This window comes from Macrobrachium nipponense, chromosome 35 (genome assembly GCF_015104395.2).
Source record: "Macrobrachium nipponense isolate FS-2020 chromosome 35, ASM1510439v2, whole genome shotgun sequence".
NCBI classification, from domain to species: domain Eukaryota; kingdom Metazoa; phylum Arthropoda; class Malacostraca; order Decapoda; family Palaemonidae; genus Macrobrachium; species Macrobrachium nipponense.
Window position 1 is genome coordinate 40,302,648 of NC_061096.1, and position 17,500 is coordinate 40,320,147.

General features: G+C 36.3%; 1 protein-coding gene across 1 annotated transcript in view; it reads left to right on the forward strand.

Moving 5' to 3' along the window:
• Window positions 1-17,500, forward strand: part of LOC135208666 (uncharacterized) — a 167,250-nt gene that overhangs the window by 148,218 nt on the left and 1,532 nt on the right. The window contains exons 3-5 of the mRNA XM_064241095.1: window positions 8,941-9,207; window positions 10,365-10,451; window positions 15,360-15,565. Of these exons, the coding sequence (XP_064097165.1) occupies window positions 8,948-9,207; window positions 10,365-10,451; window positions 15,360-15,565 (553 nt within the window). The 5' untranslated portion in view covers window positions 8,941-8,947. The remainder of the gene's footprint in view (window positions 1-8,940; window positions 9,208-10,364; window positions 10,452-15,359; window positions 15,566-17,500) is intronic.

Consider the following 17,500-nt stretch of genomic DNA (forward strand, 5'->3'; position numbering starts at 1 on the left):
CGGTAAACTCAGATAAGCAATTCACAGCCGTCTGCTCATTGCCTTGCCACAGGAGAAAACTCATCCAACAGTACCGGTTTTGTGGCCGAGAATTGCGGCTATGTTCTGCAGTGCTTCTTTGTAAGCTTCCTTACTCTAAGTCGGCATTCGCTGGAAAGCTGCTCTGTTCTGGCGAGACGCAGCCGAAGTGTCATGACTTAAAATGTCTAATTAATTCAGCAATTTCGACTTTATTTAAAACACAGACTTAGGGCATCAAACTCAATAGAGTCTTATATACTTACCCTGGTGCTAATTAAATGAAAAAATATCTAATGAATTAATAAGTTCTTTTATCTTCTTGAGTAGTAGCCTAATAAAAGATTAAGACAGGGAGAGCTGTTATCAGGGAGAGGTGTTTATCCAAGAGGCTCTGGCCATTGGCTGGTTGTTTTATGAAACTTAGGGCTGTTACAACAAACACTGGGGCACTTTCAGACATTCGGTACTTAAGGCAGTTGAATGAGGGAGTTGGAGTGGCTGGACAGCAATATAGAAATTCAGAATCTAAAGGTGGAACTAGTGTTGGACTACTAGATTGAAGAAAATGGGAATTGGGGTAAAGTAAAAGGCTAAAAAATGGATGCAGCTAGTGACCGAAGACACGAACAAACATCCTTGAGTAATGACTACAGTACACCACGGGAGGCGCAAGGACGATGGTAGTCACGTACGGGGCTCCGCCCATTGGTGTTTTTATATTAAAACATGAGAGTTGTCGAAATAAAGAGCCTTTAATATTGCAAAAACTCAAAAAGTTCTTATACTTAAATATATTACGACCTATCCTATTATAAAAAAAAAAAATTTCAAACACCGGTGTTTACCTTGAAAAATTTGAGCATTGTAATGTTGAAGAACACATCATAACTGTAAACCTGTAATCTTTAGAGCCTGCAGCGCAATGATTTTGCATAAATTAGCATAACATCTTGCCTAAAAAATAAGTATTTTAAACACGGTCGTTTTCTCGCAGAACCTGGAGATTGCATTCTTAATTTCTAGGTTTAACTGCTAACAAAATCCTTTCTTAGGTAAATCGGCCCAAACAATATATTTTCTTTTTAGTCTTGGTAATTTCTATGGCTGCGTTAATGTGTATGTAATATTCAACTGCGTGTTTAGTCGGTTTCCCTTTTTATGGTACTGAGCTGTATTTAAGCACCAAATTTCCATTAATATTATTCTAGTAATGGTATTCAAAAGCTTCTTCGTATTCTGTTTTCGTCTTCAACCCATAAAACTTGTAGTAAAAATACCTTTATCTATAACTCTGCTATCACCACCTACCATCCAGGAAACGAGACGTAATTAATCTATTACAGTTCCATCAATAATTTAATTACGTATGAAGGATGAATCACAGTAAACAAAACTAAAATAGTGTACTATCTGCATCAGTTTGCCATTGCTCTAAAATTGCACTAAATTATATTAAGAGGTACCGAGCAACCATATAAAAATGGGACAAGGCATTAACACCTGATATTTACTGATATAGCTTGATTTAGATTTCATATGGAGTATGGTGTTAATGTTTACAACTAAAAAAAAAAAAAAAAAAAAAAAAGTACGGGACGAGACAGAGGTTAAGTGCCAAATTTCATGACTAAAATGATTAAAAAGTAAAATGTCAAAAGACAACTGAGGAAGAAGAGAGGATGTGATAATGACTGTCGGTGGTAAGTATTTTGTTCAGATGCCACAAAAACGTATTTTTCCCATAATCTCTTCTAATTATCGTAAGTCTAGTGTACCTAATGGTTTCTCTCTCTCTCTCTCTCTCTCTCTCTCTCTCTCTCTCTCTCTCTCTCTCTCTCTCTCTCTCTCTCTCTCTCTCTCTCTCCTTTGCTTCTGCGTGATGAAAGACAACCAAATGAAGACCCACAATACTGCAAGCAAAGGAAATGAAGGCAATTCAGAAACACCTCACGTCATTATCGAATGCAGACTTCAAGCACGACCCAAGTTCTTCTATCAAGCAATGCATTTCGGAAATGAATTTCCTTTACTTTTTCCCGAAGAGCGATTTAAAACACGTTCCCCTATTGGAAACCTTTGCTTCAACCAATCGCATGCATAAAACAATCGATTGTGCCTCTTTGTTATTGGTGAAAGTATTGTTTTTTTTCCTTTAACCAACCGCCATTCCGTGGGTGGCTGACGTAGATACAATTAGTTGGACATGAATTTGCCAATTAATGATTTTCGTAATTTAATATTCCATTCACTTACTTGACGATCAGAGCTAAAGCTTATTTTGATCCAAAGGAAACCTTTGTTGAAGTTTACAATTATCCCTATAGAGAGTATTTAATTTCTGCCAATAGTTCATGCAGTATGAACCAGAAACTGAACCCAAAAATTCTTTGTGTTTGAAATTAAGTCTTAACACCGTTTGTTTATGGAGCACAATACTAGGGTTATTCAAAAAGTTCTCTACCTTGACTAGAAAGTGGAAACTAAACCAACTGTAAGACTAAGCACAAAAACTCAATCAAGGCGGATGTTGAAGGATAGGCAAGCAGTACTAGAACCCTAAGTAAGTCACTGCATTGTATGTTAAGCCCGTTCAAGGTACTCTAGATGCAAGCTATATCCTACTATGACAAAAGAGAAGGTCACGCTGGGATCAAGTGTCTGCAAAAGATGGTTTTGAACCCTACCAAACTCCATGCATACACAGAACATACTCGGCGAAGTCTCCCTTTATTGTTCCTGAATTAAGAAGTGTCGGCACGATGGCGAATTTACTCTGAATTTTGGGATTATTTGGCTGCTAGCGTGTTAGACTATCTGGAAAAGTGCCAGACTATTGGGAGAGATCGTAAAAGACTCCATTGGAGAGATCATTGGGGAAAATGACATTGGGGATATCCTTGATGAGGGATATTTGGGGAAGATCATGAAAAGATATTTGGAGAGATCAATGAAAAGACATTTGGGGAAGATTCTGAGACTATTTTGGGGAGATCATGAGATTATTTTTGGGAGATCATGAAAGACCATTTGGGGGAGATCATGAAAGACCTTCTGGGGGAGATCATGAGACTATTGTTGGGAGATCATGAAAGACCATTTGGGGGAGATCACGACACTATTTTGGTGAGATCATGAGACTATTTTGGGGAGATCATGAAAGACCTTTTGGGAGAGATCATGAGACTATTGTGGGGAGATCATGAAAGACCATTTGGGGGAGATCATGAGACTATTTTGGTGAGATCATGAGACCATTTTGCGGAGGTCATGAATGACCTTTTGGGAGAGATCATGAGACTATTGTGGGGAGATCATGAAAGACTATTTGGCAAAGTGTCAGACTTTTGGGGAGAGATCATAGCCTACATGGAAAAGTTTCAGACTGGTGGGTGACGGGCGAGGTTGTTTGGTATTCGAAGTACAACATTTATGGAAAAAAAGTTAACAAGATAAAAATACTATGAAAAACTGTGACCAGAAAAGCTCTTGCTCCAGGGAAATCCATCCTATCTGGACAAAGAAGCTGGCAGTGGATGGCGACTCCAACTTTGCCCTTAAATCGTGGCCTCAAGCCTCTGACTCACTTGACCTGGCACCCTAAAACATTCTTTTCTTTCCTTTTCTTCTGGACTTTAGACTCTTTTCTATAAAATTCACTATACTTTCTTCTCCTGGACTTTTTACTCCTTTCATGGAAACTTTCTTCTCTCTACCTCGAGATTCTCTTACCCTTTCCAGTGAAGCTATCTATTATTTCACACGTTTTCCAAATCTTATATTCTGCTATATCAGGAGGCAGTTCGCTCATTACTTCCCTTTTGTAAATGGTTCCAAGTGCCTAAAGAGAGAGAGAGAGAGAGAGAGAGAGAGAGAGAGAGAGAGAGAGAGAGAGAGAGAGAGATTGCAGACGTACTTGAAGTAATGCTCGAAATGACGTTGAGACTTACGAACATTGACGTATGCAAAGACGTCTGGTAATTTCACGCCAAATGCGCATGCGTAGTCAATTTCATGGACCAGATAATATATCAATTTGTAGTTCTGAAGAATAGAATCATGTGTAAGAGCACAAGCGAGATGAAAGGAAGTTCTATGAGGCAATAACCCTTCCCTTTGAAAATAAATGTTGTCATCTTTCCTATTCATCCTTTGTATTTATTCCTCTGACAGGTATCTCTCATAAGAGAGGTAAAAAAAAATCCTCATCTTCATAGGGTTCACATCTTTATTGGTATGGCATCTTTCTTTTTTAACAATAAAGGTTTCTAGTTTTAATCAGATTTTAATTATGTCAAATTAATATTTTCTTAGCCATTCTCGAATCAAAACAGCAGTTACCCATAATCAAGCACCTTGCATTTATGCCTCTTCTTCTTCTTCTTCTTCTTCTTCTTCTTCTTCTTATTATTATTATTATTTTATTATTATTATTATTATTATTATTTACTATTATTATTATTATTATTATTATTATTATTATTATTATTATTATTATTATTATTATTATTATTATTAAGAAAACGATGATGAACCCCATTCGTATGGAAAATGTCCCGACTTTCTCTGTTCTTTCCTTGTGCTTTTATTCTGCTACTACCGAGACAAGGCTGGAACAAAACCATAAGATAAGAGCGGAGACAAGGTTGAACAAAAGCACAAGAGAAGAACGGAGACAAAGTTGAGCAAAAGAACAAGATAAGAACAGAGACAAGGTTGACCAAAAGCACAAGAGCAGAACGAAGACAACGCTGAGCACAAGCACAGGGGAAGAACACAGAACTCCAAAAAGCAACCGACCACCTGCCGATGCAAATGCAGTAACAGACCCGTACGGAGATAATATGTTCTATAACGGTACAACAGCACTCATAATGAGCCACTTAAAAGATGCATCTTGTTAGCTGGGGAAAATTGTAGCTACCATAAAAAAAGGGACAAAAAAAGAAACAAAAAACGGAAAGGTTAAAAAAATAAATAAATAAATATAAAAAAACAAAAAGCCTAGTCGGTACATCTGCTCGACTTCCACAAGTTCCAACGGCCGGAAACAAAGAACATAATTGAGGTGAACCTGGGCGGGGCTCACTTCAGAAAAAAAAAGCAAAGGAAATACCTTTATGGTGCATAATTTCGTACAAGACATTGCAAGAATGGAAGGCAAGAAGGAGGAATATCATCAAGGTTGCATTTCCCGATTTCTATGGAATTTAGGCTGTCATTCAGCGCTCAAGACAGTAAAACGTGGGAGTGAGAGAAGCTGGACAGCAAGATAAAGGGATCCAGAAAATGAAGTACTAGGTGGAACTGGGAGAAATTCCACATTGCCACTAAGAAGTAACAGTTAAAGAGGTTGGACAGCAAGATTGAAGACAGGAAGCTGGATTTCTAGTTTATTTTGCAATTGCATCGAAACTAATTGTCCTATCACTTTGCTATCCCACCATGTTCTTCTACTCTTCCTTCTCCCTATTCCTTTATTTAAAAAACCTCCTGCTTCTCCATTGATTTTGACTCTCATTTATTCATATCATTTTGTTTATTCATATCTTTTATGTATTTTTAATCCATGGCCACTTACCACGATTCTTCCCCTTATTATAATATACAATTTTTCTTCTCTCCCACTCATTCGTCCTTAAAACATAACCGCACTCTCAACTGTTTCCCATTTTCATTTTTGCTTCAGGATCCCTTCTCTCCTCACTGCAAAATTCACCGGATCACTTTTTATTAATCTACTCTGGACTGACACAAAATCTAACAAACTTTTCCTCGCACTTTTCACTTTCCCAAGAATACCTACGAATATTCCTCTTCTTCCGATCTTCTCTTCTTTCCTTGCCATCTATTTTTCTTTGCAAATCACCTTGAGCCATCGCAAGTTTTCCTCCGAACAAAGCTGGGAACAAATTCAGATTACTTATGAAATAATCTTTTTCATTTCCATTCTTATTCCATTTTGAACCCTAATTAATTCTTATTATCACAACCTTTTCATTTCCAGAGCAAAGACTACATCTGTGGCTTCCACACCACACGCATTCTCTCACCACCATTCGCTGTCATAAAAACTGCTTTTTTTCCCATACCCACATTCACTATAGCACTGTTTTTTCTTCCTATTTCCATCAACTGTCCTACTTTTTCTCCCTACGCCCTTCAGCTGTCCTGCTTTTTCTCCCTACACACATCCACTGTTCTGTTTTTTTTTTTTTTTTTTTTTTTTTTTTTTTCCAACCCACAGCAACTGCCTTGCTTTTTGCTTTTTCTCCCTTTTTCTCCCCACGAACATCAACTGTCCTACATCTCTCCTTATCTGCACTACATCCACACATCTCAAATACCAATACTTAATAATTAATAATATCTTCATGCACGCAACTGCATACCTTATGCCCTCTGCCATTACCTGGCTTTTACACTAAGCCAAACATTTACAATGCTATTTTCTTGATTCCAGGTATTCTGCAACAATACGTATACTTACTCCTCTTTATTTAACAAGGAAAAGTGCATGACATTTAGGGGGAATTACTACTACGTAAAATACCAATAATGTTGTTAATAAATACTTTCACCTTAAAAGGTCTGATATGATTTTCGTACCTGAAGACAATAAAGGAGCCGTCTACATATCTCCAAGAGATTAGAGGTTAAAGTCTACAGGAGTAGGATACTGCCCTTCAAATTTTAAACCTTTAATCTTCTTTCGAATGAACAACATATTCTTTGGAAGCTTGAATTTCAGTTGCCTCTGTGGGTTCGTTCTATATGAATATGGTTCATCTGAATAATAATAATAATAATAATAATAATAATAATAATAATAATAATAATAATAATAATAATAATAATAATAATTCGCTGAAGAACAGTAGGAGAAGGAAAACCAACCTAAGCATGGCATGGATAGACTATAAGAAAGCCTTCGACATGATACCACACACATGGCTAATAGAATGCCTGAAAATATATGGGGCAGAGGAAAACACCATCAGCTTCCTCAGAAATACAATGCGCAACTGGAATACAATACTTACAAGCTCTGGAATAAGACTAGCAGAGGTTAATATCAGGAGAGGGATCTTCCAGGGCGACTCACTGTCCCCACTACTCTTCGTAGTAGCCATGATTCCCATGACAAAAGTACTACAGAAGATGGATGCCGGGTACCAACTCAAGAAAAGAGGCAACAAAATCAATCATCTGATGTTCATGGACGACATCAAGCTGTATGGTAAGAGCATCAAGGAAATAGATACCCTAATCCAGACTGTAAGGATTGTATCTGGGGACATCAGAATGGAGTTTGGAATAGAAAAATGCGCCTTAGTCAACATACAAAAAGGCAAAGTAACGAGAACTGAAGGGATAAAGCTACCAGATGGGAGCAACATCAAACACATAGATGAGACAGGATACAAATACCTGGGAATAATGGAAGGAGGAGATATAAAACACCAAGAGATGAAGGACACGATCAGGAAAGAATATATGCAGAGACTCAAGGCGATACTCAAGTCAAAACTCAACGGCGGAAATATGATAAAAGCCATAAACACATGGGCAGTGCCAGTAATCAGATACAGCGCAGGAATAGTGGAATGGACGAAGGCAGAACTCCGCAGCATAGATCAGAAAACCAGGAAACAAATGACAATACACAAAGCACTACACCCAAGAGCAAATACGGACGGACGACTATACATAACACGAAAGGAAGGAGGGAGAGGACTACTAAGTATAGAGGACTGCGTCAACATTGAAAACAGAGCACTGGGGCAATATCTGAAAACCAGTGAAGACGAGTGGCTAAAGAGTGCATGGGAAGAAGGACTAATAAAAGTAGACGAAGACCCAGAAATATACAGAGACAGGAGAAAGACAGAAAGAACAGAGGACTGGCACAACAAACCAATGCACGGACAATACATGAGACAGACTAAAGAACTAGCCAGCGATGACAATTGGCAATGGCTACAGAGGGGAGAGCTAAAGAAGGAAACTGAAGGAATGATAACAGCGGCACAAGATCAGGCCCTAAGAACCAGATATGTTCAAAGTACGATAGACGGAAATAACATCTCTCCCATATGTAGGAAGTGCAATACGAAAAATGAAACCATAAACCACATAGCAAGTGAATGCCCGGCACTTGCACAGAACCAGTACAAAAAGAGGCATGATTCAGTGGCAAAAGCCCTCCACTGGAGCCTGTGCAAGAAACATCAGCTACCTTGCAGTAATAAGTGGTACGAGCACCAACCTGAAGGAGTGATAGAAAACGATCAGGCAAAGATCCTCTGGGACTATGGTATCAGAACGGATAGGGTGATACGTGCAAATAGACCAGACGTGACGTTGACTGACAAAGTCAAGAAGAAAGTATCACTCATTGATGTCGCAATACCATGGGACACCAGAGTTGAAGAGAAAGAGAGGGAAAAAATTGATAAGTATCAAGATCTGAAAATAGAAATAAGAAGGATATGGGATATGCCAGTGGAAATCGTACCCATAATCATAGGAGCACTAGGCACGATCCCAAGATCCCTGAAAAGGAATCTAGAAAAACTAGAGGCTGGAAGTAGCTCCAGGTCTCATGCAGAAGAGTGTGATCCTAGAAACGGCACACATAGTAAGAAAAGTGATGGACTCCTAAGGAGGCAGGATGCAACCCGGAACCCCACACTATAAATACCACCCAGTCGAATTGGAGGACTGTGATAGAGCAAAAAAAAAAAAAAAAAAAAAAAAAAAAAAAAAAAAAAAATAATAATAATAATAATAATAATAATAATAATAATATGCAGAGGATGTTTTTACCTAAACATGACTGCAAAATACAGGAAAGTCCAATATTCGTGCTCCAGTCACCTTATATTCATTGGTTCCCAAATATTTTAATTAAATTTACAGAAATACCATGAAGTGGGTTCTCATAGTGGCAGCTGCTCTTGCACTGCAAGTACCCTTCTGTTCGGGCACGTCCTCTCACGCTGCCGGGTCTCACTACCACATGAGGGATGCCAATCGTCACGTGAGAGACGAAGGGGCACCCCACCGTCACCACGTGCCCAAGAGGAGTGCCAATAACCTCAACGAGCGCCAGGATCCGAAGAAGCCTCCACAGACCCTGAAGAACCCGAGGCTTTTAGAGGATTCCAAACTTGTCCACGATACTTCGTAAGGACACACCTTAACTTCTCTTTATTTAATGTCTCTAAGTGTGTGCTTGTTAATTGAAATTGTGTATGCTTTTACTGTCTTTAGCTAGTTTTAATTTTCTAGTTCTTTGAATGTGTATGTCTATATGGTTGGAGGTATGTATGTGTTCTTGGTTGAGTAAAATGCAGCATTTTTCCATTTATGATTTTAAGGATAAGAATGCTATTCGAATAATTTTCATTGTTAACAATATTGTAAATAATGATGCATACCTGCATCTTTCTGTCGTTATTTTATAAATGGAGTACGTCTGTACTATGACGATTTCCAGAAATAAGTATAAAAAGAGTACGGCTTCAATTATTTCCAGAAATAACTGAGGAATTTCCAGAAATAACTTTGAAGGAATTTCCAGAAATAACTAAGGAATTTCCAGAAATAACTGGGAATTTCCAGAAATAACTGAGGAATTTCCAGAAATAACTGAGGAATAACCCCTTTATGCAACTGATAAATCTGAAGATTGAATGACACCCTGCGCAGAAGCACTGGTAAACACTTATTTAGCTTGATTCATTTAATTCAGTCAATTCAGTTATAGCAAAAACACTGTTTTTCTGAATATATGAGTTTTATTGCTTTTTTTATTTTACTTTTTCGGATCAAAACTTGTACATCCAATTTGTTTCCATACCTAACCATCCGTGGTGTTCCTAAGTGATTAATTCACATAAAACGAATTCAACCTATCTTCATGATTAATTTCACTAATTTATGCTGTTATTATGAATGTTCAGATATATTTTCAAACAGAATTGATCTGTCTATCTTTCATTAAAAAAATTATGATAACCGTAATTGAGTTTGTACTAGTTTCGTGTTAGGGTTAAATACTACTATTTTTTTCAGTTTGCGTAATTTCCCCCTTATTTTAGCAAACCTCTTTTCTATGGAAAACTCTTGTAAGAGGTTTTTCTGTCACTTTTAGCTATCAATTAACTTGATTTAATTAATTTTATCGATTTTTATCTATCTTTTCAGACACAGCATACAAGTTTACTTTTATCTCTTCCGTGATAACCCGCCATACAATTTTTGTTGCCATTAATATAAACTGTTATTTAACTGAAATATATTTTATTCTTCCAATAATCTTTTTAATCATTTTTTTTCAGACACATCGCAGAGGAACTTCCAGGCTACATCTCGCCGGAGAAAATCAAAGACATGTCTCCGAGGGAACTGGATTATCACTATTTCAAGTAATGTTTAAAGTTTCATCTTAAAAACGTTATCTCTTGTCGCTCATAAAGTTCCCGATAAACGTCCCCCCAATGAATGATAACATAGCTGTTTTATTGCTACGAAGTTCCTAGTCTCGTGGAAAAAGATCTGTGAAAAAAAAAATCTATGATTTTATAGTAAACTATAGCTAGGACTTTCGAACAACGTTCATCTGTATTAGTTTTCTTATGAAATTTTAAAAGAGGTGGTGGGAGTTACGATGCATGGAACCTGTGGTTACTCAGCAACGGGACCAACGGCTTTACGTGACTTCCGAACCACGTCGAGAGTGAACTTCTATCACCAGAAATACACATCTCTCACTTCTCAATGGAATGGCCGAGAATCGAACCCGCGACCACCGAGGTGGAACGCTAATACCATACCAACCACACCGCTGAGGCGCTACTAGTTCGGGTCTTGCTAGCCCCGCCCGCAGATTCCTGAGATGTATGCTAGTATTGCACGAGCCCCGGTTTTTTTTTTTTTACCAGGCCTCTAGGTCACGTTAGGTTAGGTTACGTTGGGTTAAACTGCATCAATAGTAATTTGGGTGTGCGAAAAACAAAACTATCCTCTCTCTCGCTTTGTATTTTAATGTTAACACTGATGAGGAACACCGTTCTGGTGTTCGAGAGTCTTTGCCTGTACATTTTACACAGTAATACAGTATACTATATAATGGTGGATTTTCTTATTATACAACTGTTACAGTATTGTTCCAGTACTTCCCATGACTGCCTAATGAACACCATATTCTTTGGAAGCCTGAACTTCAAGTCAATGGCCCCCTTGGTTGGCTTGTTCCACATGAGAAGGGGTTCCGCGTCTGAATAATAATTATGTTATTTTTAGGCACTACTACTCAAAGTAATTACGATTTGCGTTTTGTACTTTATGGTGCAATAATCAGTGACTCCATTTACTTCCATTAGCAGACCGCCTTATTAGGTCATTAACATTACGTGGAAAGCAACCGCACGTCCTTCCTATTTGAAGAACACTAATTTCATCTTTATGAGAAATATTAATGGGCTATTTTTTTCTTAGGAGCTACTTAATGATTACTTGACAGATGTCACTGGTATGTTTATACTTTACCTGAGCGTAAAAATTCCCGAACATTTACCGCTGAATACATACACACACACACACACACATATATGTATATATATATATATATATATAATATAATATATTATATATAATATATATGTATATGTATATAATATCTATATATATATATATATATATATATATATATATATATATATATATATATGCGTGTGTGTGTGTGTGAGTGTGTGTATTCAGCTGTAAATGTTCTGGAATTTTTACGCGATATATATATATATATATATATATATATATATATATATATATATATATATATAATGTGTGTGTGTGTGTGTGTGTGTGTGTGTGTGTGTGTGTGTAGTAAAATATATATACATATATATAAATTTTCACACTGGCCTAACACAAAGCCCAAATTAGTTCATAATAATGATATTTTTAGGTACTACTACTCAAAGTAATAACGCTTTGCGTTTTGTACTTTATGGTGCAATAATCAGTGACTCCATTAACTTCCATTAGCCGACCGCCTTGTTAGGTCATTAACATTACGTGGAAAGCAACCGCACGTCCTTCCTATTTGATGAACAGTAATTTCATCTTTATGAGGAATATTAATGGACCATTTTTTCTTAGGAGCTACTTAATGATTACTTGACAGATGTCACTGGTATGTTTATACTTTACCTGAGCGTAAAATTCCCGAACATTTACCGCTGAATACATACACTCACACACACACACACACACACACACACACACATATATATATATATATATATAGTATTATATATTTATATATATATATATATATATATATATATATATATATATATATATATGTGTGTGTGTGTGTGTATTCAGCTGTAAATGTTCTGGAATTTTTACGCATATATATATATATATATATATATATATATATATATATATATATATATATATATATGTGTGTGTGTGTGTGTGTGTGTGTGTGAGTATAAATATATATACATATATATAAATTTTCACACTGGCCATAACACAAAGCCCAAATTAGTTCATATTCCTCTAGGGCAACCTACGATTAGTAACACCTATCAAGCAACCTCTTCCCGCAATTACTTTCATACTAGGATTGCACGATTCGGTGACCGCATCTTTTTCTCAGACAAAGATTTGGAATTCTGTTCCTGCTCCCGTTACCCTAGAGTCCTGTTAAACCTCCTATCAATCAAAAGACAGGTTTATTAAAAAACTATTTTTTTTTTTACTTCGCTTCCAGTTTCATTTTTATATAAATCGTTTTTCCTTCCATTCAAGACCACATTGGACTTAGGACTTCCCACCCCGTCGGCCACTTCATAACGCTGAGTTACTGAATAGCGAACCCAGAAGTTATAGTGAAAATAAAAATCACCAAATGGATGACATTAAAAAAAAGCAATAATCTCCCGACGGAATCTCTCAATTTAATGAAACTTTTTAGATTTGAGGGCCGAGTCAACAATCCTATTTAAGTCCAGAGCGTAAAAATGGAAAAAATAAAAAGAAACTCAATTAAACTTTCGAATGAGACTTCCTGTAGCTTCCCAAAGGATAAACAAATGAAGTTCGGCGTCAAAAGACTTCACAAAGGGGCCGTTTCAATTCAATTTTCCGTGCTTTATATTTTCCGTTTTTTGTGATCTGACGATCTCTTCTGTAGAGGAGAACGTAACGAACTGAGAGAAAACAGGAAGAAGAGAGAAATAAGTATAAGTATAATTCTAAGTTTAAAAGTAAAACTTGTTCAAGTTGTTCAAGTCTTGAATTCGCTTTTTTATATACTTCCCATTTTTTCATGATCCGAAGATCTTTTCTGAGGTAGAGAAATAACAAACGTGACAAAATAAGAAATAAGAGAGAACTATTTATAAAACAAATGAAGTTCTCCGTCACAAGACTTCGAAATAGGCTGGTGTTTCAGTTCAATCATTCCAGCTTTATTATATATATATATATATATATATATATATATATATATATATATATATATATATATACATATATATATATATATATATAATATATATATATGTATATATATATATATGTAATCCAGCGATCTCTTCTGAACATAACGATGAGAAAATAAGAGAGTCATGAGAAGTATATTTTTAAGGGAAAAATCGAAAACTAAAATTTAAAAGTTTTCAAGTCTTAACAAGTCTTTAAAGTTCCAAAAAACGAAGCTTGAAAGTCTTTAAATTCTGAGATAAACTCTTTAAATTCTTAAATTCTCCTACTGGAGAATCTTCCCCCTTCGGTTTGAAGCGGCGCCGAGCAGCGGTTTCATAAACGAACGCAAAATGTTGACTGTGCAAACCGCTGGAGTTCAGAAGCTCCGGTGGAAATATTTTCTTTTGCCGTTGAAACAGAAACGACGTCTGAAAAATATCTTATTTGTTATTTTTTTTTTTTTTTACTTTTCAAGTTTTTTTTTTTCTATTTTGATTTTTACCCGATGGTTTGAGTACGTTTCTAATATCTGGGTGACCTTAGCTCAAAGGATTAAATGCAATACAGAAATACTATAACTTCACCGGTATTAAACATTTTGCGAATTCCATTTGCCGCTTTTACCTTAAAAAAAGAACCTATTCCCGGAAAACATATTTTTTACTTCTATTTTTTAAATGAAGGTCTGCGTTATCTCCAATTAATCATATTTTAAAGGATTAAATGTAATATAAAAAATACAAGTTCGTCGATTTTCAATATTTTGCAAATCTATTTACCTAATTTCTATCGTTGAAATGGAAACTATTCCTAAAATAACGTATCTTTCTTTTACTTTCTTATTTCTACCTGAAGGTTTGGGTAATCTTATAACTGTCCAATTAATCTTAGGTTGAAGGATTGAATGTAAAATAAAACTATAATTTCATCAATATTTAAAGTTTTCGAAAACCTATTCGAGAAATCAAGTAACTTTGTCCAATCAATCTTAGGTTACAGAATCAAACATAATACAAAATTATAACTTCATCAAAACCCACAATTTCACAAATCCCATTTTCCTTCATTTTTCCTGCCGTCACTCCATCTCTCACCGCCTGTATGTTTGTGATGAAATTGATTGATTTCTTTGTTTCTTGTTTTCCTAAACCCTCAACTCATCTTGAACAATTCCCTGAGAGAGACTTCTCGCCATCCCAATACCTTCGCCTATTTCACACACTCTGGAACCATCAAAGCGCTCAGCCCTTCTTAATTAAGACGATAGAGGGTTGAGGCGTCTTGGAATTGACCCGAAAATCTCGTCAAGTTTTTTAACGAATTCCATCCAGTGATTTTCTGTATTTTTTTTTCTTTTTTTAAAGTATACTTCTTAATTCTTTTTCTTGACTTGATTCTGGCTACCCAATATTTCCTTACACTTGGGATCAAGAATATGTTTGCATTGTTCTTAAATTAACCATTCTATTAGTCATAGTTTTTTTATATAAAAAAAATGTACAACAGAAGAATACACAAAAGGACCCAAAGTGAATATAAAATGCCTAAATTGTTACTGACTTCTATCTGGAATTACCTAAAAAGTCATGGAAATTTCCTGATGATTAAAATCACCAAAGAATGAGAGCAGAGGGGACGTCATGTCTGGAATTACTCAAAAAAGCATGGAAGTTTCCTGGACTTTCAAGTCATTAAAACTCGCAAGAAAAGGAGAACAAATATGACGTGAAGTCTGATATTACGCAAGAAATCATGGAAGCTCCAGCACCTTCAAAAAAAAAAAAAAAAAATCGGAATTCTCAATTTCTTATCAAACACTTCGTTCCTTCCAGGATACACGACTTCGATGACAACAGAAAACTGGACGGTCTGGAAATTCTGAAAGCTATCGGACACGTCCACGGTCACGACGATGATGATGATGACGACGACGATGGGAAGGAAGAGGAGAAATACAAACTACTTAGTGAGGAGGAAAAGGCGGCCCTGAAGAACCTCCAGAGACAGAAACAGGAGGAGGAATGGAAATTCTACATAGGTTGGGGATTTACTCGTTTGGCTTTGTGTTGATTTTTTTTTTTTTTACTGAACTTCTGAGGCGTTGTTCTTTTGCTGGTGTTGGCCGAATTTAGGTGCTTCTGATTTTGTTGTCTGCTGCACTTAAGGCTGTTGTTTTCTTGTTGCTGTTTACTAAATTACGTGGTGTTTTGTTTGTTGTTGCCTGCTGAACTTAAGCAGTGTTGTTGATTTTGCTGTTGTTTACTTTATATGTTTAGAGCTGTTGTTGTTGTTTTTTTTATTCAACTTGTGTGGTATTGTTTTCTTTGTTGCTGCTTACTAAACTTGTATGGTGATTTTGTTAGTTGTTGTCTACTAAACTTGAGTAGCGTTGTTGATTTTGTTGTTGTCTACTCAACTTGTGTGGGTGTTGTTTTCCTTGCTGTTGTCTACTGAATTGTTTGGCGTCATTCTCTCTGTTGGTGTCTATTAAACTTGCTTGTGTGTTGTTGTCTTTGTTGTTGTTCACTGAAATTGAGAGGCGTTCTTGCTTTTGTTGCTGTGTACGGAACTTGTGTTGACCTGCTTTTTGTTGTTGCCTGCTAAAACTGTGAGCCGTGTTCTAGTTTTTGCCTTTGCCTACCGAACTTGCGCATTGCTATTTTTTTTTTTTTTTTGTTCTTGTCGTTTGCTGACTTGAAAGAATCCTGCTTCTCAACTGTATTATTTTATCACAGGATGATTGTCTCCTTAGCACTCTATAACACCCATGTTTATCTTTGGCTATATGAGTTAATTAAGCTTTATTACTTGTGTACTCGGAATGGCTTAATATTTGACAACTCAAGAAAGTAGAAAATATAAAAGTAGTTATAAATTTTCCTAAACTTCATCCTACAAGGCTATTGATGTCTTTAGAATATAACAGTAAATGACATTGTATTTGAATATTCTGATACCCTCAGGTACGGCAAACCATATCAACAATTCAACGCAAAATGTCACATGAATGAATGAATGAATGAATGATTGGAAGTTGTCTGGCATCCTGACATCGAAGGTCCTTTACATAATTTAACTCGAACAACATTATCCAGCAAATGAAATACAGACTCGTTACCTCACCATGATGCAACCGGCTCTCGGCCCCACTTAGAAATTAAGTATGAATAATGACCAAAAAACGTGTTTTGCTGTGGGTCAAAACTGACCAAAAGAGCACAGCTGAGAGAAAGAGCAAGAGAAAAAGATAACTCAAAACCAAGGAACGAAGAGGAAAAAAGTATAGAAGAGAATATAATGGAGCAAACATATGCTCTTTCCCCCGGCCCAGATAATTGGTTTTGTTTACCGCAGCCATGATAATGCAATAAAAATATGTAAAAGTAATGTCTTAAAATCATTTCATAAATAGAAAATATCAGTTTATTTATGCCTTTTCATAAATCCGTTTGTCTCGGGCTTACGTATTTCGTTCGATTTGTCAATCATTTACTTCCCAGAACCAATCAATCTTGCACTGGGAAAAAACCCTAATTTAATTAGGCCTCATTCTCGTAAAACTGTCGCAGTAATGAATTTCATTAGAATTTCTCATTAGCCCTCTGCCTAAGGGCTAGCCCACCTCCAATAAATCTAATTGTTCTAATTACATGACTGATTATCAGTATGACACCATTTTTAGTACAAAGGATTCATTATAGAACCCCAGGGGCGCTGTTAATGTTATGGGGACTCGTGCTTACCGCATCGCTAATGTCACGGTTTAATTCGCTGGATACAGGTATGCATGACGATTGCTTGCTCAGTTCTAAGCTAAGGAATGGCCCCAGCATTTACACAGGGGTGGCTTATGGGTCTCATAAAGACTCACTGAATCATCTGAATACTAAAGTTGGTTACAAGTTTGATTAGTGCTCGGTTTCCTTCTTGTCTTTTATCAAGCAGGGTTTGCGACTGGTATGAATGTAAACTC